This window comes from Atractosteus spatula, chromosome 4 (genome assembly GCF_055471065.1).
Source record: "Atractosteus spatula isolate fAtrSpa1 chromosome 4, fAtrSpa1.hap1, whole genome shotgun sequence".
NCBI lineage: Eukaryota > Metazoa > Chordata > Actinopteri > Semionotiformes > Lepisosteidae > Atractosteus > Atractosteus spatula.
In genome coordinates, this window is record NC_142709.1 from 59,316,713 (window position 1) to 59,343,757 (window position 27,045).

Sequence of the window (27,045 nt, forward strand, 5' to 3'; positions counted from 1 at the left end):
GTTTGATATAAAAAACAAGCCAACCTCTTCTACATCATTACAGCCAGTAACAAGATCCATGTGGTCACAGGTCTTTTGATACAAGGCAAGCAGTCAGCTTTCAAATTGTTATTAGTTCACAGCACAGCATTTGGAGCAACTTGCCTGCATGTTAAATGTGTTTGAACAAACTGTAATAACCAGCCTAATGAGTCTCAAACTTTTAATGACGTGAAAACCCAGGCATGTTACCACTAATCACTGTGGGAAAGGTGTTGCCAAAGAGGATCACAGTAGTGACCATATACATTTTTTATACCCATTTCCCTTTGGTTTGGTCTAGTCTGTTCTGGCCAGGCAGGTTTATAAGTATATGTATCAACAAGTACTGGGTGTGCACCAGCACAGAGTCCTCTTCAATTTCCGAAGTTTAACAGCTGGCACACTTCCACTGCAGGATGAGGTGATGGAGAGAAGCTTCTTGAGAGCTTTGTATTGTTCCAAAATATGATGTTTTCCTTGGACTACAGTCTATTAATAGTCATAGGAAAAAAGATATACTACCACAGAGAATACACAACAATACAGAGATACGGTAAAACTATTAACCAGAGATATCTATAAAATCAGAGTATTTGGAACTTGCAATTACCTTTACAGACTTAACCCTCGGGAATTACCTAAACAGACACATGTATATAAGAATACATTTGGGTGGAAATTCTTTTTAAAACAAATTCCTTATAGTTACTTGTGTAATGGATTTGTTTTTTTAATTAATACGTTTAAATATTTAAAAAGTCTTCAGTTATATATGTAGTATGTGTATATTATGTACCTTGCAATGTAATACATTACCTCTTAATTTCCTGCAGCTTCTTATTTACTGAAAGTTAAAATTAACTGAAAAGTAATTTGTAATAGTGATGGATTACTTAAAAAATGTAGATTTCCTTAACAATACACAAAATGAATATAAGGAGACCAGAGTGACCCCTCAATTAAACAGCACACACCCGGCAATGAACCAGAAATTAACCACCATAAAGACTTTGAACATTTTTTTAAATACATCTGAGAATTTTTTTTCAGCCCAGAAAATCAAAAAGGTTAAAAGAAGGTGTCGTATCGGTATCAAATTAAGTTAGACACACAGTGTGTATGTAAACTATAGCAATAACGAAAAGTTGTTTTAGCAATTCCATTAGAAGTAGGACACTGACAATAAAGAAAAGTTTGAATATAATTTTTTAAAAAGTGAACTCAATCATTTGTTTCCAGAAGATTAATTTATTAAACCATTGGATACATTACATTAAATACAGGTACCAACAGGTTGAAACAACATCGATTCTTAACTTGTCCAAATACCTTTTCACTTAACCATACTTGTCATTCAGTGTTTCTAGAACACTCCCATACCTATAGGCTGCCACAAGTCTTTATTTCAAAATACTGTTCTTACAGGTGAAACCCATTTTCCATTCATCTGGGTACAGATTGTTTTCAACTGATTATCACCAAGTAAAATATTACAAACTTTAGAACTCACACTTAAGCTGTTCACAGAAATACTGTATCAGAAGATCAGTGAGAACAACTATAAAGGAAATCATAACCTAATTCATGGTCCAGTAAGTGATAAGATTAATAATGTTGTAACATTAACAGAGGTTGATAAAAGTGTGCACAATTTCTCAATTCAAGAGAGCCCAGTTTCATTCATTGAACTGGTTTTATGTTTTTTTGGATTCTTCTGAAACTTAAACCAAGTAACACGCTGAATACAGTTCAAATTAGCCAGATACACATTGTTCTTTTATAACTGTAATGCACAGAAAATAGATTTGTCTCACTTGGTCTTAGAAACCTACCAGTATTTCTAATACACCCTGTGATGTTCCCTTTGTCTTCTCACCCTTCCTCTGTGTAATTTAAATAAACACTACAGAAGACTGAAGCAATAGGTGTTGTTTATCTGACATACTGTACCTAAATATTGTTTTGGTCCTCTTACCTACTCTTAAGCAAAGCTGAGCTAGATACAGGTTTAAAGATCTAAACCATTAGGCCTTAGGCGAAGTATATAAACTGCAATAAAGTAGCCCTCTTTTAACAGAGAGCTCTTTTAGTCTCCTTGTCCTTGCCTGGCCTGAGACATGAAGGACCATTTCACCTGACAGAAAACTATTTGGGTTAGACAATCTACTCTGGACTATAGACTCACTGAAATAAAACGCATACACATTTTGTGAAAGGTCAAATTGACTGTTGCCAGGGTGAGTCAAGAGAAACACACAGAACTGTTTTGTACCCGGTCCAGACGATCAGCCCTGTGTCTCATTGGGGATGATCCCTGCTTTTGCTCGTCTGAGTCACAGGTTCATCATAAACACCTTTTTGGGGTCCCACCTACCTATTTACTGTGAATTCAGCCGGGTAATGACAGCAGATGTGAAAAACAGCTTAAAGGAGTGTGAAGTCAGCATTTGCAACCTGTGCTATTACTTGTGCATATTCAAAATTGAATTATAAAACAGTACAAGTTTAACAAGGCGCAAGTTTGCCAGACTGGTATATAATTACTCAGGGGGGAGTTTATCTTCTAACCCATCATGTGGTTTCTTTCTTTTTACAGGCTTTGTGCCTATGTAGAAAACCAGCTGCTCAAAATCTAGTGAAATCCATTCACAAAATGTGTCTGCATATATACTGCAACCAAGCTGTCTGTCAAGGTTTTCTAAACAAGATAGTTGTCATCACACTAGTTTTGAAACCACAAAAGACTTCTTACAGCCATGACCTCACTGTTGAATTGTAACACTTTACAGAAATTCTCAGCTCTTTCATGCACAAGTCAGCCTACATTTCAAACACCTGGCTTTAAAACATACATTGTCAAGTTTAAGCTTCCACAGCAAATTCTTAGCGATTTCCTTTTCTTCAAAATCCCATGTTGGATATAGGCAACAAAGCAGACTGACCAGCATTTAGGAGTTCACAAGGAAAGGTTTTTCCTCTTTGAGGGGGCAAAAGAACGCTAACCAGACAAAAAGCACATTACGATTATATGATTAAATCTGTATAAATCCAAAGCTTCACATTATAGCAATTTCTGATTCATTGGCTTCAGAGAAAGACCATAATTACACTGGGACATGGAGCCCTACAGTAGCGCTGACATTGCAAGCTAGGCAAGCAAGGAGAAATGTCTGAACTGAACAATGAGATTAGGACAGGATCCAAACCCAAGGTCAATGCTACACTGCCCAAGTTCTCTACTAAGACTCTCTATAAAGCAAAAATAAAAAACAGTAAGAATGAAGACCAGTCCACCCAGTTAACATTTTCAGGAAAAAATGAAACCTTAATAATCCAGCCTGACTTTGTTCCTTATTCATAGTCTACCTGTTAGCAGGCAGGAACTGGCTACATAGAGACAGACAACAAAACCATGCTTACCCAGACACAGTAACAAGTAATTTACTTCTGTTACTGCTATAGTTGTCCAGTCCTGATTCAGCACAGTATCACTGGGACTTCAATCGAAATCATAACTGGGACCTTCCAAGGAATTAACCTTAAAACCTCAGATTGCATTCATTCATTATGCATTTTCAGATGTGGTTGCCATTTTACTATATAGCACATCATATTCTTTCACTTTAGTACAAAAGGGAAAAAATGTAGTGCCTCCAAAAGTGATGAGAGGTGAGAGAGCTGATAAATCCACCTTTATGTTTCAAAAACAAATTAACAATATGACTCATGTCTTTCGCTGTCCTGTAACTTTAATTTTAATTTACCTTCCTATGTCCACGTAAACATTTCGATTACACACTGCTGTTAACGACATTAGACAGACACATTCATTACAGAACAACCTTTCATACACACCCTCTGCTATTTTTTAATAGTTTTCTGTTCTGACATATTTCAGGAAGAGCTACGATCCGCACTGTAGCATCATGGCACAGAGCCCCATTTACTAAATGCAAAAGCCCCATTTCTCTCTTAGCCCCATTTACTAAGTGGCATGAGAATATTTTTCTGTTTAACCAATATGAGATGGCCAAGTGTTTTAAGACTTGGCATTCCGGCAATGACTTCTGTGTCACATCAGGAGAAAATAAGAGATACAGACATGTTCAGTTCAACACTCCAGCCTGCATGGTTATTTTCCCTTCAATATGCTGCAAGCTCCACAGTGCTTGACAGGAGAGTTAGCATTTACTGGAGGAGCAACACATCCCTCACTGACATCAGAATCCCTCAGGTGCCCAGCATGTCACAAGGGTTTGCTGTAACAAACCCAAACCCTATACCCTATACCAACCAACTGTGCCTCATTACTTGGGTAAGGTCATTTTAATTCCCAGCTTTTAAGAGCTTTAAATCTAATCTGCTGTGTTGTGGGGCTGCTGACACATAATGGTAGTTGTGTATCATGCAGGGGAATGCTGCGTTTCAATGGTGGATGAATGCATACTTTTCAATATGTGGAGCACTGTACAAACTATTGTTGATGTTACTATTAATAGTGGGTTTCGCAGTAAAATGAGATTCGCAGATACAAAATCTCCAGGATTTCTTACTATTTTAAATTAAGGCTCATCGTGCAAAGTCAACAAACAAACAATTTAATTAATATAAAGGCATCAATATTTATGGAAAAAATGGAAGAGAAAATCTGAAATAAGATAGACTAGGACTGTTATCAGTGGAAAGACAAGAAGTCAAAACTAAAAGCTTAGAGTTGTGGTTAAACCATTGAATGCTTCTGTATTTTCATACAGAATTAGCATAAAGTTTCAGCTGTAGCCGAGACACTGTGCCTCAGAATGATAGTTCCTGACATCGACAGGCCTTAGCAAAGCTCTAAACAAGACATTTTGAGTCACTTTGGCATGCAACTACCTAAGCCAACAATTACTTTCAGTCTAAACGCACAATAAAGTCTCTCCAGACCTCTGGGCTGAAGTCTGCAACTGTACAAACTGAGTAAAAAAGCCTTGAGACATTTGGATAAGCAAGTTCTGAAGCACTGCCAAGCTGCCTCTTTGTAAAAATTTCTCTTTAAAGACAACGCTCTTAAAGTTAGTTCACTATAACACAATGCAAGCCATTATTGTTCTCCATTTCAAGCATTCCAATATCATTTTGCAGGGGTTGCCCGATATATATGTTAACTGCACAAGAATGAAAGCTATGCAGGGAGACGGACAAAAAAAAGCCAAAGCCAGAACTGGTGACACAACACAGTTTCCGTGACACACAGAGCTTGGACCGTACAGTCTCTTGCCAATCAAACACACCACTGTCCAGAAAAAGCAGAACTGTAGGATTTGGGTTTCCTACAGTATAAAACTAGAACTTTTAAATCAGACATTGACTTTTGTTTCCTCTCCCATTATTTGGGAAAGTTTTTATTTTCCCCAAGATGAAATCAAGCAAATACAGGCAAAAATAATAAATATTTAACAAGATGTGGCAGTTATCTTCAAACATTTAGGCAGCGTACTGTGCCATGGTTAGTCGTCAACACTGTCAGTATTTCAGTGAAAAACATTATTCAGCAGTAATTCAAGAGATGTCATGAGGAGAACATGTTTTTTTAGTTTTACATTACTGTGTTTTCTTATTCAAATCAGTGAGGCTGCAGTATCAAACAGGAACTAAACTAAAAGCAAATCAATCTGAACCCAGTATGAAAACTGTGTGAAGGTTCACACAATATGGAAAAATGTGACTTTCAAATGTATTAATTATATCCCACTTAGGCGGGCCTTGAGCATTAAAATCTTTTTTCCAGAGGTTATGTGAAAATAAGCTAGGAAAATCCAATTTTCTCTGAAGAGCTGGCACACTCAATGTATAGCCAGGACTCCAGTCTGTCCTGGATAAAGCACCCAAAATTGGGACAATTCGCATCAGTGAACAACTACAGACATCACTGGTTTACAGCTGAGGCAGGAAATTAGGCCTTACCCAGGGGAAGAATTTACAGAAAGATTTACAGTTTGACAGTCCCCATACAGATAAAAACAGTCACGAGACATTTGTACAATGGCTGTATAAACCCATGGAAACATTTGTGGGCACTACAGCTCTCCATGGTGCAAGAAAACTGTCATTTGTGGGGGGAGATAAAATTTTAGAATATCCACTTTACAGCAACAGCGTTTGCAAGCACAAAATGCAAGTTAAATGGCAACATATTTCACACCCAACAGACAGGACTGAAATCTTATCCAGTGAGATAAGATTCAAGGAGAGGTTTATTTGATGTAAAATAAAAACAATTATCCATTTAATATTACTTTTTGGTCAACTGATTGCACAAAGCAAACTCAAAACTGAGAAGGAGCTACAAATATTATTCTAGTAACTGAACTATTAAAGAGGATAAATTAGCATCACAAAATGGTAACTGGTTACCTGCAAGTGCAGTTTAATAAAATAAGTTACTGGTAACTAATGTAGCAGTTTTTGTGTATAATTTGCACACAAAATCCATTTTTAACTAAAGATTACAAAAAACTGCATGTAATATACTGTACATGTACAGTATATGTGCACACACACATGTGTATACAGTATATAATGTACAACCCTTAAAAGCTACACCCTTCAGGCTTAGGGTAAAACATAAATGCCTGTTTTACTGGTCAAAGTTAGCAATGGGTACCTGGTAAACCTGAGGGTGAAACAGCTGTCCGTGTCTGCTAACTATGAATTTACACTCACAACATCACCAATGTAAAACTGTTTAGTTGGTTCTGCTTACACACAGTAAGAGCTTACAACTATTAATTCCCACAACATGCATAAACAAAAACATATCTGAAATATATTGTGCATACAGTCGACTCGCAACTTACGTGGGGGTTAGGGATTTTTCAATTAAAAATTACTTAGTGAAGATACCAGTTGAATTGACAGTTTTCAGAAAAGAGGTGCTTTATGTCTGTCCATAGTTCGTGAGTGATAATCATCTCTGCAAAAGAAACCTCTGCTAAACTTCAACTACTGAACTCACTGTTAGAGAAAGGTTTAATCCTGTAGTAGTATGAGCTGAACAATAATTCAGCCACGACAGAAAAAAAGTTAATTTTAATTAACTTTTCTGACCTTTAAAGCCAATCCCTACTCATTAGAACGTACTGTAACAACAAATTCAAGAAAGAAAAGCCACATTTTATTGCTCTGCCTAATGCAACCTCAGAAGATAAGGGGTGAGATCCAAAATAGGGAGATTTCGCTTTGTACTTAGTTTTGTATTGTGATTAGAAAATATTAAATTCAGCTACTCGGACACTTTACATGGTTCCGTTGCAAGCTTTGTCACTGGTAGTAACAAATTTTCTTTGTACCCAAAGCCCTTTTCTCCAGCTTCAGATATTCCGATTGTGGACATTGCAGTCCCTTTCACACAAGGTTTAAATTTGTTGTGCAATGACCTCACCATTGCTGGATGAATTACATCTTTAAACTTTCTTTTGCCAACTTGACTGGAAATGGACAGATGTACATGATGTAACTTTCATAAACGTCTTCTCCAATGAGAAGGAAAACTTGCATGGTATTGTTCATTAGAATTGATAACAATACCGAATCAATACCTTGAGATGAAAAGCAGATGTTGTGAAAGTGATGATTCCTCGACTATGTGAAAGATTAATAAGCCAATGCCTACCGATCAAAATGCCATTTTTTACATGCTGCCGGTTTTGCAACAGGCTTTAGCACTTATTTGCCAGAGTGAGAAATGGACACTGGATAAGAGAACAAAATGCTTTATGGGATTTTTTTTTTTGCAAAAATAACCTGGTATGAGAAAAGGGGAAATATTGCAACTATTATTCTATTGCAACATTCCTTCCTTGTGTTCGTCTTTAAATAATATAAACCTTATTAGTTCTTTTTCAAGTTATGAGAGAAAAATGCTGGAAAAAATACTTATTGAAGGAAATCGCTCAACATTTCTGTGGTTACAAAAAATCCCAACACCACTCTTTACCAAAGTTCTACTTTATGTTACAATAAGTGAACAGGCAAACAGGGCTATTGTTGCATTTCCTTTAGCCAGCTGAAATACTCACCATCTTGGCTAACTTCCCCATAATTTCCGAACTGTCCATTCTTATAACATGTGAGTCAGGACTTCTGAGATTAGCTACTTCCCGAGTATCAGAACATCCTGTTGTCTCACTACTTATAGACGCGTCTCTAAGGAATGCTGCCGCTCTTCTCCCAGAGTGCAACTTTACCTGAAGTGGAAACTAAAACTGTGAACCACCACTAGCCTCAGGGTGACCAGAAACAGCAGGTCAATTCAAAAACACTCGAGGCAGACAAAGATGTATGGAGAGAGAATTATCTTAAATGAATATTTCTATTAGGAAAAATACTGAAGGCAAAATTCTATATTTTGTCATCGCTTCTTCAGACTTTTTGATCGGTTTTATTCAGCTAGTCATAACGCAGTGAAAGAGGTTTAAAAACATCTCCATTTCCATTTCTCTTAAGAGATTTTGTTAGAATGTTATCGGATTTAAAGCAACCGCTAGGAGATTATCTGCACGACCTCAAATGAGCCTGACATTCATTTTCAGGGAGTTTAAAAGTCCTGTGTAAACACAGCCAAAACATTCACTTTTTTTCTGCTTCAGCTGAGGTCTGTTATTTAACAAATGACATCACATCGAAAGCTACCTGAGTAAAGAGTAAATGTGCTCTGGGTATATATCCTGTTCAATGATAAAATGATATTTAATAACTGGGCGTGTTGCCTCTTTAGAACTTGTTTCCCATTACCTATTACTCTGTATATGTAGAAACACCAATCAAGTTTAACAGCGAGAGGCAAACATTTCTCACAATGTCCCAAATACTGTAAAACACATTTAAATAGGTGTATAGCATTTCCTTAGAAGCACCAGAACTAATTAGAAATAATACAATTAAGCTCACAACAGCTTCATTCGCACAAGTCAGTAGGTATAACACCCTCCTCGTGTTCAACAAAATGATAAGCAACAGCAGTTCTGAGAAGTAGCATTTCAAATGTCTGTGACAACTTCCATTATGTAACCTTGTCCTCAGACTGGGACTGGGGAAGTGAAAGGTAGTCTTACAAGCAAAAACTACCCCACAATTGTTTTGAAACTGGCACTGGATCAAGAAACAATATTCAATTACTCAGTTTAACCATTGCACAGCACTGGACTAATGAAAGCACTGGGGACATACAGAGGGCTCAGCATTTCATCAGATTCGTCGATTTAGAGACAGTCCCAGCTCTTAGTATAGTAAAGATCTGGCAGATGCTGCTGCTGTTCCAATACATGGCATGAAGAAACGAAATACTGCGATTAAAGTATTGATCACACTCATGTTCATACTGGTATAGAAGTGGACACGTACCCATTTTCTTTAAGGAAAGTTTGAGAGTTTGACAGTATTAACTGCATTCAACAAAAGTTGCAAAGGATTCTGAAGCTACAAGAGAGACCTGTGGGGGCACTGTCAAAAAAAAATTAAAGCAGTCCCTTAGTTCTTCCATGTTACTGTGGTGTTTAGTAAGAACAGAAATAAAGGCAGCTCTTTCAACTTAAGACATCATACACATCGAACTTTTTGAAACACACACAACATCAGTCTATAGCATCAGCCTATAAATATGTGTGGACTGATACTGAAGTGCCTTGTTCAGGTGAATAAACTGAAGATTCAATTACACAGATTTTGTAGATGCACATTATGTGCAAAGGCAGGATTTACTAGCAGGCACCTACTGATCCTCCCATAGAAACACACAGTCCTACACTGAAAGACTAAGGCTTTAAAGGTTTAAAACAGATGGGCCCTGACGTACCGTAGATATTCAAGATCCTCAAAATGATTGGCAAAGTCACTTCTTCAGAATCGACAGTCAAGCACAAACCAGAGGACACAAGTGGAAACTATGAGGAAGCACATTTAAAACAGAAAGCAGGAGGGAATACTTTACACCAAGGGTAGTAGGAGTATGGAACAAGCTGCCAGGCCATGCTGTTGAAGCCGATATCCAGGAGTCTTTCAATTGATTTCAATTACTTATTGGTTATCAAACGAGTTAAATGGGCTGGATGTCCTACTGTCACATTTGCCACCCTTTTTACGCACCTATTTATGCTCTTCTTAGCTTTTGTTTCGTACCTCAGGTGACCAAAACGAAAACGAATTTTCTTACAAATATCCCCACGGGTTAGTTTCTTGGTAAATGAACTATTTCATTCTTTGCTACTCGTTATTAACTACCGCAGTAAGGCACGGCTAACCAGGCGGCAAACACTCGGCACCTTCACAGGAAACTGTAAGCCGAGGCTTTTTTAGACGTTCATTACTGAAATGTACGAGCTACTGAAATGTACAGTACATGCTACATAGAAGTTCAAAGGCAATCATAATGCTTAGCAATACCATTTACTAGAAGGACTAGAATACTATTTGAGAATAGATAATCACTGGATTAAGTACGACAGATGTAACCATCTCGGTTTTCTTTTGTAAACCTGCACAGTTCGTTTTATACTATTTACATAAAACAAAGGATTTTAGGGGCTTCTGCAGTATGCAAATGAATTAATGGCTTGGCTGCACTTCAAAAAAGGCAGCCATAATTTCCTCTTATGCAATAATCTGGCTTGTGCATTTTCCAGTCAAATGCTCTAAAGATTCACAGAAATTGCAACAAAGGAAAAGAGAAAAAAGGGGCTTATGTTTCCTAAACGCTAACCCTTTCACGTTGAAAAGAAAAATGTCTCCAAGCTCTGCTTTTGTCTGCGAAATTCCACATGCTCTTCTCTGCCAAGTTACAACACCCTCACGCCCTTCCCTGTATTCTACATCAAAACACTAAAAATATCAGCAAAAGCCGAGAAGCACAGACACGATTCCTCAGCCCCAGCCTCCTCACTTCCTTCAGTTAAAAATCTCTTGGGAACAGCCAGAAATCTGTTTTGATTTATAAAACTTCCTCTAGCAGCACTACATAAATGGATTCTGTTTAAAATAGTTTTATCTGAAGTTTTATAATGATAACAGCTTTTGTATTTCAACACAAACGTGTAGTGCCACTCGGGGGTGTCCTAGAAGACACAGTATCCTAACTACACGTTGATTTAGTAAAGCCCAGAGCAGGCATACTCAACTTCCTGAAGGCAGCCAGGAGAACTGCAATTACGACTCGGTAATCGGCGATTTCAATCAAGCAAACCTGGTTTTTGAAAAGGGTGCCAGTCAACTAAGGAGTCTTCAGAAAAGGCTGTAATATACATCCAACCCACTAAAGTAAATTTACAACACTGAAAAATCATTTTAAACCTATGTAGCTGTCCCTGACAGAACACTGCATTTACTCAAGTTAAACACTTCGGAATTAGCTCTTGGTTAAAATTTTCAGAATTCTGCAGAAACGTAATTACTGTTCAGTACGCACATTTTCTAAACTTCCAATATAAATATAAGTTTGCGCAACAGCCTGGACTCAGACCAACACTCGTTGCCTGAACTAAATTTAAAACTAAAATCACTCAGTTTCTTTTACACACAGTCTGACAAAACAGAACAAAAACATAATCATTTAAAGCATGAGAATCCGTTATCATTTAAAGAACTGAATCGAAATTCTTGAAGAAGTTCAAGAGAAGGGAAGAAGAGAAGCCAGCGATCAAGTGAAAATGAAGTTCATTTTCATTATTTTTTTCGATTAGAAATTAAACTAAAAGAGGAACAAAATAAAAGGACAAGACTCACTGAAGAAATGTTTAAAGAGGTTTGTCATATCCATTTTGTTCTCCGTTCTCTTCCAAAGGCAGCGCGTTATTCCATGAGAACTTCCTGACAATCGCCTGCTCTGAACAGAGAAACACCCCACCCTATACATGTGACTGGCACAAGCAAATGGGACAGAGGGCCTCCCATGAAACTTTCCAGCTGCTGGCTTCTCCACTCCTCCAGGCTCCTAAAGCGAACCTGTCAGGCCAGGCTTAGTAGTGCTGCCACAGCAACCAGAGTTTCCTCACCTTTTGAGCAGGCATACCAGCTGGAAACGACCTTTCTCTGAGTAAACGTTATGTATACAAAAAAAATTACTCAAAAATCAACCTGCCTGTACAAACATGCTCTTTCTCCACAGGGGCTTCCAACACAAGAAATAATAAATTGCAACACCATTGCTTGCTCTACATGGGCATTACAGTGCATAGTTTACAACAAAGAATAAATTAACTCAATACATCACTCCTAGCAACAACATGCCAACAAAAGGTCATTTGTGATTTAAGCTTGATTTAGTAATTGGATACACATACAGACACTTTATGAGACTAGCTGTTTGTTAAAAACAAATCTGCACAAAGATTACATCAGAAGCAACACTTGTAATTGCTAAGCTTAGCTATCATGAACAATGATCTATTATTTGCACACTGAATGAATAATCTACCCAGCATATCTTGAGACTTTCCTTATTACAATTATTAGCAGGCAATGTCAATGCAATAATTTATATTGTCTCATTACTTGAAACTAACAGTGACAAAATACATCAACTTATTTTTTTCTTTTAGTCAGGAAACTGAGTTTTTGTTGGAGCAAAGAGCTTCTCCTCTATATATTTAATCTAATATTTGAGTTTCTGTATCCAAAGGTGATAAGCTGATGTAATTCTTTTAGTTTTAAAACCCACAGTCCAGTCAGATCACTGCACTGCTATCACCCATTTACTGCGTTAGCAGTGGGAAAAAAAACATTCATCTCCCTCAAGTCAGCTGTTGGGGGTATAAACCAACTTAAACACTAACATTTCAAAAAATAAAATCTCATCCACGTTTAAATGTCAGGGAGAAAGAAATTCTTACTCCTTGAAAAACAGTTCTGATGACCTAATCTGTTCTTGGAGGTCCTACTTGGACCAGAACTTCTCACATGTCTTTGACAACAAGACAAGCCTAACCCTGAGCTCATCTGTTAGCAGTGACGTAAATCATAAAAACTGATACAACACAGAAATCCATCTCTGTCAATGATTAACAGTGTTAATGGCAAGCATTTAGAAACCCAAGAAAATGTGAAACAAGTATTGCAAAACACAAAGCAATGTCAGTGCAGATAGTGTCACTCCCAATGTCCAAATCTATGTATCGACATATACAGTATGTGAAGGCCTCTTTCCTTTACTGGACTTAAAAAAAAAAGATTCCTCTCAAGTTGTTTTTCAAAAATAGAGTTCCTTTTTACGAACACAATCCAGTTGTTTTGAAAATGAAATGCTGCTCTGCATATCTGCCTCACAGAAGACAGCTGTAACCTCACCTAGTGTGTAATTTTGGAGGACTGTTAAAAGGTGATTGTCTGTAGAGAAGACCAAACAAGAGCAGGATTTCCTGAGGGTATCCAAACAGGTAACACTGCTGTACAGAAGAGTGGTTTAGTATATTAGGCAGCTTGGAAGATGACTATTAGTCACTTTCCTGTGGCAAGCTGTTGAGCATCACCCCTACACCTGTTTGTTCGGAGGGGTTGAGCAGCTCCCTACCTCATTACAGCTTTCCAATCCACATTTCAGGTGCACAGTGGAATGAGATGTTTGTGTAATGTAGTCTACCTCCTAAAGACAAACTGCAGGAAGCTAAACACAAAAGCATACGGCCCTGCAGGCTGGCAATCTTTTGGCATATTCTGAAGTAAAAGAAAAACACCACCATTGTTTAACTTCTGGAAGCTTCTTTTTGAATGGTATATCTCATCCTTCTGATTGAGCGCCTGAATGAAAGGAAGCCTTTAACATCCCACCCCCCGAGCTCAGAAAGCCAACAGGAAAGCATTAAAACTACTGTGCAGCACTCAAAAGTGCGCATTACAGGCTTAAAAGCATGCTGCACTGCCCTAAACAGCTACTTCTCTTTGCAATTAATGCAACAGCATATGTAGTCACTGTCAAAACAAAGCGTTCTCTTCGATAAAACAATTCATTCGCAGTACAAGACCAGAAACTGAGCAAATTACTGTAACTGACCGCTCCCTAATACTAAAACAGAACAGGAAGCTTCATTTTCCAAGATCTCAAATTGTTATTTATGTATTATGTAGGTAAAAGCAAGTCCAAGACAAGAGCATAACAAACCACATCTACGGTTTCAATGGCTGTGAGAACGAAGACATTCCAAACGAATGAAAATTGAAGTGATAAAAGAGGCATTAAAGAACAAACATTATGTTATATGATGACATACCGTTTTGAATGAGAACAATGCAGAAATGACAAAAAAACAATAAGTTCATTTGCATTACGGTTTGATGCAATACATTCCTAACATTTCCGTCATTTTTTATTTTCTGACAGTATCATTTTCCCTCCAGGAATTACAATTTACACTCAGTGGAAACTGACAGAAGAGTGAGCAGAACAGCACTCATTATGAGCACATCGCAGGTTAACAGACAGATCCGTCTGTTCCTTTGTACGCTACAGGAAGGGGAAAACTGGCTGCTCTTGCTAAAACGTTTGTTTTCACAGTTCAACGCTGGTGGCTAAATTACACAAACATTCTTTCCAGCTCCCTCTGCGATGATCTCACTGACGTTCCTCCACAGTGGCAGTTGATTTATTGCCAGGGGGCTTACCTGTAAGTGTCCCGGAGCCCAGGAAAAAAGTGTCATCCATCACAGTTCAAATACCAAATAATCATGGACAAGCAGATTCCTGCTTTGGCTGGAACAAGCCTTTCTGTCATCCATGCATCTGTGAGTCTAGTTCAGAGCTTTAGAGCAAGTTGGCGTTTTTTTTTTCTTGTTCCGGAAGTCTTTTTTACTCAAAAAGCATTTTGAAGATTTAACACATATAAATCACAGCCACAACTAAAAGATCTATTTTGCCTGAAGAAACATACTGTATAAATAATTCTTAAACTGAGCACAAGATTCAAATTTGTATCTCCAAAGACGAAACTGTCGTAATGCACAACACCTGTATAAAATGTTTAAACAAGGAGGAAGTTAAGTGCCCAAGTTGAGTTTTCTGAACTTTTCACTCCAAAGCAGAGAATAAAGCTGTGAAAGTCTAAAAAGTTGAAAGGAGCAAAATAAACGCACCAAGAAAAAGCAACACTCATAGTGAAGATTACATAAAATGTCTGTATTTGTAGCAAGCAAAAAAAGAAAAAAGCAACGCACCTAATTCTTATGTAATACCTTACAAATACCTGACGAATAATCAGAGAGAAACTGATCAAATTAATAATAATGAGCTTGCCTTACCTAAGGAAAGGTTTGTCTTCAGAATGTCTTTACAGGAGGACACAAAGTCCACTCAGTACATGACTATATGTGCCCGCTGACTATAGCCAGTCCCTTCAAGTGCAATGGACTTGCACAGCAATTGAAATCTCTTTGAAGTGCAACCTCATATCTGCATACCTCAAGCTGATCTTCCCGTATTAGATCATCTGATCATTGAGCTACAGCTTAACTGGCCTCAAAAATAAACAACTGTCGCCTAAATCTAGAAAACCACACAAAGACTATTTTTTCACAATATTCATCTTGCGCTGAAAAGTACAATAAATGCTGTTCTGGCTCACGTATTTTAAAAAAAAACTTCACTGTATTTGTAGAGTTTCTTCCCCCCTCAAAGACAATAATTTATTTTTTCATCTGTACAGTGGACTGTGGATAATTAACCTCTGCTTGTTCCTTTGCAGCTAGACACTGACAGTCCCTTGTTTTAAATTAAAAAATAATTCACTTAGAAGTCTAATCTAAAGCATTTGTATAAGCAAAACTAAACAAGTTAAACAAAAACAAATTAGAATTCTCTTTTGAACAAAAGATTTGGTGAATTAAAAAATTACAATGATGATTTGCAAAACTGAAAGCAGACAAAATTATCAGACCACAAATAGGGAAACATCATAAATTAGACTTAAAAGACTTCTGAATGACAGCGAAAGACTACATGAAACTACAAAAAAGGATCTGAAGTGAAAGAAATGCAAAAGAATCCTTCAACAACTGAAATTATGAAATTTCCTTTCCTTAATTTAGAAGTAGAGGCTCTCAACCACAAAATTATAAAAACCAAAAAGTACCATGAGTTTCTGACACGGCAGGCTCTTTCGAAAAAAAGCCATGAGACATCATGACAGCTACATTTTTAAAAGGAAAGAAAGATCTGCAGAGAATTTGATAAACTGCAAAAACAGGACTATGAAAATAAAACTTAAAAAAATTAAATGCAGTTGTTCAAACAAGAATAATATATATTTATTTTGGTACAGTAGTTCTAGTCCTGTCAGTTTAAGTTACTGAAGCTACCAGTCAGGGATGCATTAAAAAAATACTATAGAAAATATTCTGCACTGTTCACTCAGCTACTAGAAATCCAACAAGATGAGCTACAAGCCTTCCTGGTTTGAGCAAGCTCTTAGTTTCTTACAGTAGTTACATGTGAAAAATGGGAGAGCTGGTTCATGTTCGCCAGCAGCCATATCACCCTGCAACTCACAACTGGCAGCCAACTGAAACTGGGGAAAACTAAGGTTGCTGCTGGAAGAGGTGTTAGTGGGGCCAGCAGGGGGCGCTCACCCTGCGGTCCGTGTGGGTCGTAATGCCCCAGCATAGTGACAGGGACACTATACTGTAAACAGGCGCCGTCCTTCGGATGAGACGTAAAACCGAGGTCCTGACTCTCTGTGGTCATTAAAAATTCCAGGGCGTTTCTCGAAAAGAGTAGGGGTGTAACCCCGGCGTCCTGGCCAAATTTCCCATTGGCCCTTACCAATCATGGCCTCCTAATAATCCCCATCTATGAATTGGCTTCATTACTCTGCTCTCCTCCCCACTGATGAGCTTTGAGTGGAGTGTCCAGAAAAGCGCTGTATAAGTGTAAGCAATTATTATTATTATTAATTATGTTTGTAACATGGGCTGTTATCGGGCAGCGGAGCACTTTTAGCAACAGACTGCTCCAGCTACGGTGTTCAAGGGAACGTTTCCGCAGGTCTTTCCTCCCGGCGGCTGTCAGGGTGTATAACACTGCCCTAGGCTAGGACTGCAAGCCCTTCATCTGCTCGTCTATGGACAGTATGTTGCTCCATTGTACTTTTTGGACACTCAATCTGTATATACCCATGTACATTTTGCACATATTTTATTGTTTTTACAGTGATATTTATAAATACACACCTATGTATTTATTTTTATTTATTTTATATTTATTTTGTATTACTGTACGTATTCTAATTTTTTTGTGCTTGTCTTGGGCTGCTGTAACACATCAATTTCCCTTCGGGATCAATAAAGTCTTATCTATCTGATATTTAAAAGACCTGGGCTTACCTAAAGTGTCCTTCAGGTTCTTCACGATGGAAGCTTTTCTTGCGTTATTCTTCCGTTCTACGTAGTTGGAAGGCACAAAGCCCGTTTTGTTTGTTGCGTTTCGTACTCGCCACCAAGATTTGGAATCGTCCAGAAGCCAGAGCCTCTCATTCTTTTTTATGTCCAGTTCCTGGTCCTGTTGTGCAGTGTAGTCAAACTTGGCGATGACAATCACCTCTTCCGTCATCTTTGACCGGCCTCAGCACTGGAAAAGGATATAGAACATATTAATGATATTATTTTAAATTATAAATAACAATAATTAATCCACGTGAGGATAACACACCAATAATGCATCATAATAATAAGTAATAATAATACTCAAAGCACTAGAGTGCAATGCACTTACATGGCCATTAGATGGTGCTATTTGCACAACAGTATAATTGGTTAATTAAGTCAAAAGTTAAAAGTACAAATAATACAGACTGGGCTGGTATAAACATATGTAGACTACATAAATTGCAGTTTTGAAATTGCAGTGCTCAGTGCTGAAATCTGGTAGATGTGGTAGAGTATAAGTCACAACTATTGCCAGTGATATAATCTGACCAAACTAGGAAGCTATACATAATTCACAATATCTACCTGATAAAAGCAACAGTATAAAAATGTATGAAGGTTTAAGTCAGACAAACAATACATTTAGAGAGAGACACGAAATTATTCAGATGACTGAGCAACGGGATATTAAAGACGTAATTGCTGTACATAACCTCACATATTGCATATTGTTAACTCCAACCTACAACCTGTAGTTGCAAAACCTACAAAAAATATTAAAGCCTCTACAACACAAATTCTGATACAAATGGGGGATTGGTACTTGATAAATTAATGCCACACACAGCTCCAACACTGAAAGTACATATTGTTCCAGGTCATAAAAAAGACAAAAGGGAAAATTACATGAGATTTTTAGTGAGTCTTCACAACCTCTAGAAAGTGCTGATTTTTAATAAAATCGGTGTTAAGAAGTAAAACAGTTGGACTAAGAAACAGTACAAGGAAACACATCATCTAACATCTGGATCCCCGTACAAACAGATACAAATATAAACTCTACAACTCAAGTCTTAAGGGCCGTGCACAACTAACTTAGTGTCTCAGTATTACCAACTCAATAGTAAACTGGGATTTAAGAAGGAAACATCAGAGCCCTTAGCCCAAACTTAATTTTATACATTTCTTTGTGAATTTTGCCGAAAGTCCTCCGAGTCCATAACAGAGTTGCTTTTAAAACACACTGATATTGCACTGCCCCCAGGAAGTCAATGTTGCTACGCTGTCCTGTCAGCAAGGGAGATCCCCCACACCACCCATGGGTGGGGGCAGGGGGGTCTCTTCTAAGCCTGAGAAGCACTTTCTCCCAGAGTCACCACACCAGGTAAGGGGGACTGATAGGGGCAGGCTCCCTCCATCTAGGAGTGTGGGAAAAAGATCCATTTAATTACATCTTTTGCCCTCTGTTTTGTATTCAATTTTTTTTGTAGTAAAGAGCTCTTTTCTAGTCTTGTCTGAAGTTGAAATGGACAGACGCCAGGCGCTGCACTAGGCCTGCCTTTAGGTTACTCAAAATAAACTCAAATCCCTTTAACTCTCCTTCAGTGTCTTTAACCTTCCCCGTTGATTTAAAAAGCACGTTTATTCATTTACAAACCCCATTCTGACATGTATGCGAATCCCACAAAGAAGCAATCAGATGGGGGTTCAGAGGCACATTCCTGTAACTGTGATCTGGAGGCTGAAATTGAAAGCTGAAGTCCAGACAGTGCCAGTCTAAGTCATTACCACACTGAGAGTCCAGGATTCCAGAAGCAGCAGTATACAGAGCACCAGCACGTCTGGTTGGTTTGGGTCCATGGTATTTCTGGCCTGTTTGTAACCGTAAACACTATAGTCCTCCAGGTTTGATGTGCTGGCAGTGAGAGCTATATCAGTCCTCTGCTATGGGCACTATGGAGCTTTTAATTCAAATTTAAAATGGAAACTGAAACATCCCACCCTGGTGAAAGGTTACAGCAGTAACCAAACAGATTGAAAATTGGGGATTACAAATTAACTCTTTTTCTCACAAGGCTCAATACAGCCAAATCTGCATAAACTGCGAGTAGAAACTTGAGTGCCTCTTGGGCTGACGTACAGCTAGGACTCTTTGATGTGCTCATAATTGCAGCTGGGCCTTTCAAATAAAGTCAGAAATGGTCACACCTGAATCACAAGGAGGTCAAGTATTGCTGTTAGAGCAGGGGCTGGATCCCCTTCTGAGGGCAAAGCTTCAGGAGGATAAAAATAAAACTGGCACTTTTTTTATTTTAAAAACTGTTTACATTTTACATGTGAAATTGCTGCTTCCGGACAGAGGTTTATGAGGAAACCCACTGTGGAGCGCCAAGTAGAAAACGGTGGGGACTGCACCATCACCACCACTCATTTCTGAACCTTGCCGAAAACAAAACAGGTCTTTAACGCACTACATACGTTCTTTGAAAACAACAACGGAGGCACCTCAGCATTTAAAACAAATTGGCACTTGTTGTGACAGAAACATTAAACAGGATGAAAGCAAAAACAGCTTTGTCCTGGAGCTTAGACAACTCACATCAACTTTTGGTTTGCAGGTTTTGACAGGATGTTAAATTTCCAGTTTATACAGTTTACTAGCCTACAGATCATTTCCATGATTATACACTTCCATATATATATATATATTAAGCACTTAATTAGCAATCAGAATGACCTGGATATTCCCAAGGGGTTTTGTTGAAGGGTTTAATGGCTTTGCACACTTCTAAAAATAGTTTTCTTTACCACAAAAAAAACAACCCACAATTTCATATGACTTATGCTTTGTGAGCATCTTTTCACAACAACCATCGCTGATGGGATGTGGTATTCTTAAACAGATTTGCTATGTCCATGCCACCTTTTCATAAAGGATCAAGCATAACAATAATTCTGTTTTGTAGCTGCAGATCTAAGTATCTGTATCCTATATCACACCAAACTTCATCAAATGTAATAAATATTCTTAGTGATAATCTAACAATTCATTAGAATAGTGATATTCATTAAAGATTGCCTAACACAGGGGTTAGTTATCCTTGGCTCCTGCATTCCAAGTCTGTGCTCCAGGTAGCCCTAATTATAGAAGATGTCTCCAGCACTTGTGTTAAAAAGGAATTCACGTTCAATTGAATAATGATGCTATTATAAAACAGCACAATTAAAAGTCGTGTAATGGTTGCCTATGCTTGGTGTAATGAATTAAATCATTTAATCTATAGGGTTCTCATGCTTGCGTCTGCAGTAATGCTTATTCTTCCATCAACTGCATAAGAAAACCACATTCTGACATGAAACACGAGCACGTAAACAGGCCATAACAGCAATGACAATAACAGAAGTAAAGAAGCCGTTATGATCAGATTTATTCAGACGAGTTGTTTTTTTATGACCGGTTCAAGGAAAGGAAAAAATTATTACTGCTGTTACCTGATTTTTCAGTCTAGTCCTACATGGCTATTAATCATATGATATAGTGCAGCACTTCACCTCAAGTGAAATTCGGTCCTTAGAGAACAGTGCAAATTGGATGCATCCTAAACCCTAACGTGAGTGCCAGCATTTAAACTGCTTTTTTTTTGGTTTACTTTCAAGAGTGAGTCACATTATTACAAAGGTACACGGGGACAATGCAAAATACTACACACTACTCCTCCCAGAGATTACTGCACTCCTATGAGTTGTGGGAGTAACGAACAAGCTATCCAGCCTTGAGGCTGAAGCCAATAGTTTGGTAAACAAGACTCTTCACTCAGGTTGTGAGCATGGCCACATGGGCACAACAGCCTCCTCTCCTTTCTCAAATCCCATTTTCTTATTTTAAATAGCTTTCCAGAGACAAAAGGCCTATTCAAGCTTCACATCTACTGAGTCGTGTATTTGAAGAAGAGGTGAAGCAACACAGGGAGAGAAAAAAGGTCATTCAGTTCATTCAATCTGTCCTCACTCTATGTGCCTGTTCTCTCATGAGCAAAAGAGAGAGGTCACACTCTCTTTGACTGCCCCCAGCAGTGTTGCAGGCTAGTGATTCATGGATAGATTGCCAGTGATATTTTCCCATTGTCTGCTAGAGGCCACTACTCTCTTCATCTGAACCAGCTGTCACTATCAATTGGTGTCAATACTGTTACATCGCCAGGGTGGTCGGTACCAGTGCGTGACTGGTACTGCTCATCCCCAGTGCCCTTACAAGAGTGTCAGCCCAGACCTAGCCTGAGAGACTGCTGTACATTCCCTTTTCACTACTTGACACAAGATTTAAGGTTCCCAAGTCTACTTGCTTTTAGTAAATCACCTAATCCTTGGCTTAATTGTGACAGGTCTATGTTGTGCTGGGAAAGAGGATACTGAATCAGTGTCAAAACATTACTGCTGAGTAGGAAACATTTCTTCAATCTCCGTCTTATATAAGAATTTTACTCCTAACAAAAGTGGGTCTTCTGAAATGTCTAATGTTTCTTTAATCAGTTCCTCAGGATTTGTAATACACATTTGAATAACAATACTAAACAACATTATCATTGTAAAAGTACACTTTTAAACTCTGCACAAAGGTGGAATTTACCAGAAATGACATGGTTAAAAATTCTCACAGACCAATCACCCCAGCCATATGACTCATGTCTAAACTTTCGGACTCACTCACTGGCTCTCCCCCTAATCTTCCTGCCACGCTTTGGCAAGAGGACAAGTCGAGAGTCCTGTGCTCAACAAGATGGTTTCAGCCAAACAGCCAAGGGAGTCATTTTCAGAGAAATCACAAATCTCTTAATAGACCAATAATATTAATAACTGAATCACACTGGCAATGTGTCATAACTAAACACATATTTTTAATCACAGACAAAACCAGCAAAACAATTCCAAGCCTTTTAAAAGCCACAAGAAAATGCATTGTTTTTTCCAATCTTGACAACATTTACAAGATAAAGCTATGACTGACTTAATGCCACGTGTTACTGCTTATTTTAGTGTTACAGCACAGATTTCACTATTCTGGTGACCACAGAGTCTATCTTAACAGGGCCTAACTCACCCTCTTTCATACAGGTGACGAGAAAAGCACATTCAACATGAAACCCATGGCCCTCAGATGGGAAAACATACAGACTGGTTTCATCTTATAAATAAAGTTCTATTCATAAGTTACACACTGTACGTACATAATCTAGTCTCACAGGCTAAAGGACCTGAAGCGTTGAGCACAGAAGCCTACCAGAAGACCTGATAGATGAGACTTTAATCAAGCCAACCTAATGAACTTTTTCAGCATCAACAGTGAAACACATATCAGAGCACACAAATGGAAACTAAGAGCAACTGCATTTAAAACTGATAACAGGAGGGAGTTCTTTGTGCAAAGGGTTGGTTGGACTCATGAACAAGCTAGTTTTCAATGTCCACAACATTGGTTTACTCTATTTCAAAGCTAATGAGCTAGCTGGGCCCAACAGCTTCACCTCTTTTGAAAGCTTTCTTAAGACCAGCTCCTGTAGGATGTTGCAAGTCTGTTTTCTGCATGTTTCACCTTATTTCCAAAGAGACGGCAGAAACATGTCTCTTCTAAATGTGACCGCAAGAAAGACCGACAATGGGCTGGTGAAGTTGCTTATAAGGAAATCCCCAAGAAAACCATGTAGGAGTTTTGCAAAGTGTTCACAAAAACGAGGCTAAATGTTTTGGAAGATTGCGTTCGCAAAAATATGATCAGCACTCGGCTATTTGAAATGGTTTTTTTTTGCCCTCTGCATTGTTTTATAGGCCTTTTTTAATGCCACTGAACTATATGTGCAGGATGAACTCCCAAAGGAAGGAGCAGGTTTGTTTTCATTGCGTTTCACCCTGCTTCCAAAGTGATGGAGGAAATCTATCTGTCTCAGTGGGATGGCTGCAAGGAAGGTTTGTGACTTTATTTTTAGCAACACGGAAATATCAGGAAAATTAAATGCAAGACAGAGCTGTTATTATAACAGAACAAATTTTGCTGGTGACAATGTCTTACAGTGAAAGAAAATGCTTGAATAACTTTCTACAGCCTTCACAAAACACCTACATACCTAGGAATTTTTTAAGGTGGTCTGATATTGAAACAGTATTCTTTAATAAGCTGTTGGTGATTTCTTAAGCCTTTGGATACAGAGCTACTGAAAAATATATTATAGAGCTTTATATATTAATACTAACCTCTTCATTTAGATTTAGTCAAGAAGTAAAAGAAGCAGTTTTTATATGCTATGAACACCTTTAGAAAGGGGTGCAGTTATATTGCAGAGTCCTACCAGTGACTTCACTTGAGAAAACAGATAAGTGAAGCTTCCATTTACAATTTCAGTGCGTCCACTCCAGGTAAATGTCAACTGTATAATACACACAGAGTACATTAATACATATACGAGAATGGAGAAGTTAATGCAAATATTTAATGTTTTGTAACCATGTATCCCTTAAAACTTTCCCATCTAGGGAGAACAGGGAAAAGACTTCTTTGTATCATACAATAATGACTTGAGATCCATAATTGCAAATAACCAGAAATTATTCCTTCCAATACAGTATACTTACAAACTGTATTAAAAGTGATTTCAGCTAACATGCATGGGAAGGAAACAATAAAAAATGGTTGTATTATATGCTACTTTTACATTGTGTAAAACTTCTGGTAGTGCTCAAATCAAGAGCAGATTTTGTACCACTGGCTAACGCTTATTCCTGCTGCAGAAACGTGTAAAAGGAAATGGTATTGCGCACACAGTACCTAACACATTAACCACTAGCTTTTAGTAAGAAGCATTATTGGCAAGGGCTGGCCAAAAAACAACAAGCAAGCTCTCGGATCACCTACATGTTTTATAGTTAAGATGACGTGACAATCTTAGACTTATCACATTCAGAAAGACTGGGTTTACACAAGAGGTAGATCATGGCTAACACTGTCACGATAAAAAAAAATGTGAACAAGGCCAATTAAAGGAAAAATTACACAAAAATCCATGCAATGTATCCATGTATCCATGCAATGGATCCAAAATGTATTACTTGCAAATTTTAGCTAAACTGAGGACTGAATGAAATACAGGTAGTGGACAAAAAACCATGGACACACTGGCTACTTGAAGGCCATGGACTTCCACACGAGGGGGAGCTCATCCCAGAATGCTTAGGGTTACATACAGAAATGCTTAACAGTCCTAATGGGTGCCCACACTTATGGCTAGCATCGCTCCAAGGGGAGAGACCTTAGTGACTTTGAAAGAGGTGTGACTGTTGGGAGTTGTCTGGCACAACATTGACACTGAGCAAGGCAGCTCATCTTGGAGAGGATTCACCAGCAGCAATGTGTAAGGTGATAACAGCATGGCACACAGAGGGAAGACATCAGCAGCTATAGGGAACAGTGGGCAGAAACATCCAGGATCGTGACGTCCATACATTAATTCAAAGTGCAAGGCAAAACAGGCAACTAATTGCAGATCACTTGACTGCAAATTTCAACCTGGGGCATGGGTAGCCAGTTTAATCAAAAACTGGACTGCTGAGAACTCCAGAGAGTGGGGTACCACAGCTGGGTTGCAGTGATCAAACCGCTCATCAACCCGTCAATGAACATTTGCCAGCGGTGCAAAGAGCACACCCAATGGACTACTGAGCAGTGGAGAAATGGGAAATGGTAGGATGAATCAACCCTCAGCATGTTCTCAACAAACAAATAATAATTAATAATAATAATTGCTTACACTTATATAGCGCTTTTCTGGACACTACACTCAAAGCGCTTTACAGGTAATGGGGACTCTCCTCCACCACCACCAATGTGCAGCATCCACCTGGATGATGCGATGGCAGCCATAGTGTGCCAGAACGCTCACCACACATCAGCTATCAGTGGGGAGGAGAGCAGAGTAATGAAGCCAATTCATAGATGGGGATTATTAACGCCCTGGGATTTTTAATGACCACAGAGAGTCAGGACCTCGGTTTTACGTCTCATCCGAAGGACGGCGCCCGTTTACAGTATAGTGTCCCCGTCACTATACTGGAGCATTAGGACCCACATGGACCCCAGGGGGAGCGCCTCCCTGCTGGCCCCACTAACACCTCTTCCAGCAACAACCTTAGCTTTCCCAGGAGGTCTCCAATCCAGGTACTGACCACGCTCACACCTGCTGAGCTTCAGTGGGTTGTCAGTTGTGAGTTGCAGAGTGATATGGCGGCTGGCAAATGCACATGTAGCGTCACCCTTAAGAACTCTACAGTGCTGAGTGCTTGGTTCCAAATAGTGAAGGGTTCTGCTGTTTCTGTGATGTTGTGGGGAGCATTTTCCTGGCATGGTTTGGTGGCACTCTTTTCCTTTGTAGGCAAGGTCAATGCTAAATCGCTACATAAAGATACTGAGTGATCATCTTCCCTCCATGCTGCAGTCTGCCTTTATTGACAAGAGGAGCGTCTCGCAGGATGACAATGCCACAGCCTTCTTGGTCACCAGATCTGAGCCCAATCATTCCAGAACATCCCATAAATAATCGACGCTTGAGAAAGCCTTTTGCACCTCCAGGGGTGAGGTGATTCTTGTGTAATAACAGTGCCAAATCCTTCCTGCAGAATTCCAAACTCTGTGCCACAATGCACAGTGATAGCAACGGCCATTTGTAGTAGTCCAATGCCCATCAGTGACTTTATACTGGCGTTTCCATTATTATGTCCACTACCTGTAAGAAAACCTTATTTTCTAAACAAACAAATGCTCTATTTTATTTTGCTGATGAAGAGCCTGAACCTGAACTTTGCAGGTTGCAGAAAGGAAAGTGTCACCTGAAATAGAAGTTTCTTCTAATTGTTACAAAAGTGCTTGAGAGGCTCAATTTATATTCAAAAGGAGTGGACTGAAAAAAACACAAAAGAATACAGCAACATATGTCCTGTGCCTGCTCTGTTCAAACCTGGAACACTGTTACTTTGCTCTTCCACTTTTTATTTTTAACAGAGGAACTGCACATTTGTAACTCAAATGGTCCAAAAAATGTTTATTGTTTACATCATGCTAACAAGAAATAGCAAACTGCTGATGCATATCAGATTCAATTTGTCATATACTCCCTTAAAATTAAACTTGCAGCAAAACAAGAAAAGGCCATTTGGTCCACCGAGACATCTGCTCTTTAAAAGATCCTTTAAACCACACAGCAAAAGGGCGATTTTGAAAGTTTACCTGTGCCACATCAAAGCTGTGAGCTTCAAAGTTCTTCTGCGCAATGTTGACCTGCAAACCAAAGACAGATGTATATAATCAAAACAGAAGAGACACTTGAGTACATCTTCACAGATGAGACAAAAGCCCTTCGCCATCAAGAGTGCTGGGGAATCTCAGATTTTATACCCCAACACCAAGAGCACAAAGGTCAACTTTCCTGAGCTCAATCAAAGCCTAGGCCTCAAACAACACACCACTGTTGGTTAAGACAACTGCTTTAAATCTATTCTGTAAATGAGATTTGCAGTAACCATTCATTCCTAAATTAGAACTGACACTACCTGACTGATCATCAGGAACTTTGATCAGAATATAAACTTTATTTGCAATAT

At 38.6% G+C, this 27,045-nt stretch overlaps 1 protein-coding gene across 4 annotated transcripts in view; it reads right to left on the bottom strand.

Annotated features, from left to right (window-relative positions):
• The window catches only part of LOC148836705 (SH2/SH3 adapter protein NCK1-like), a 61,403-nt gene that overhangs the window by 7,474 nt on the left and 26,884 nt on the right, over positions 1–27,045 (bottom strand). For 2 of the 4 annotated variants that reach the window (XM_088914034.1, XM_088914035.1), the window contains exons 2-3: positions 26,672–26,722; positions 17,362–17,605 (exon numbers count right to left, since the gene is read on the bottom strand). In XM_088914034.1, coding sequence (XP_088770160.1) covers positions 17,362–17,587 — 226 coding nt within the window. In that variant the 5' untranslated portion in view covers positions 17,588–17,605; positions 26,672–26,722. Of the gene's footprint in view, positions 1–11,778; positions 11,869–17,361; positions 17,606–26,671; positions 26,723–27,045 lie in introns of those variants that run through there. The other 2 variants (XM_088914036.1, XM_088914037.1) reach the window with 2 other exon arrangements.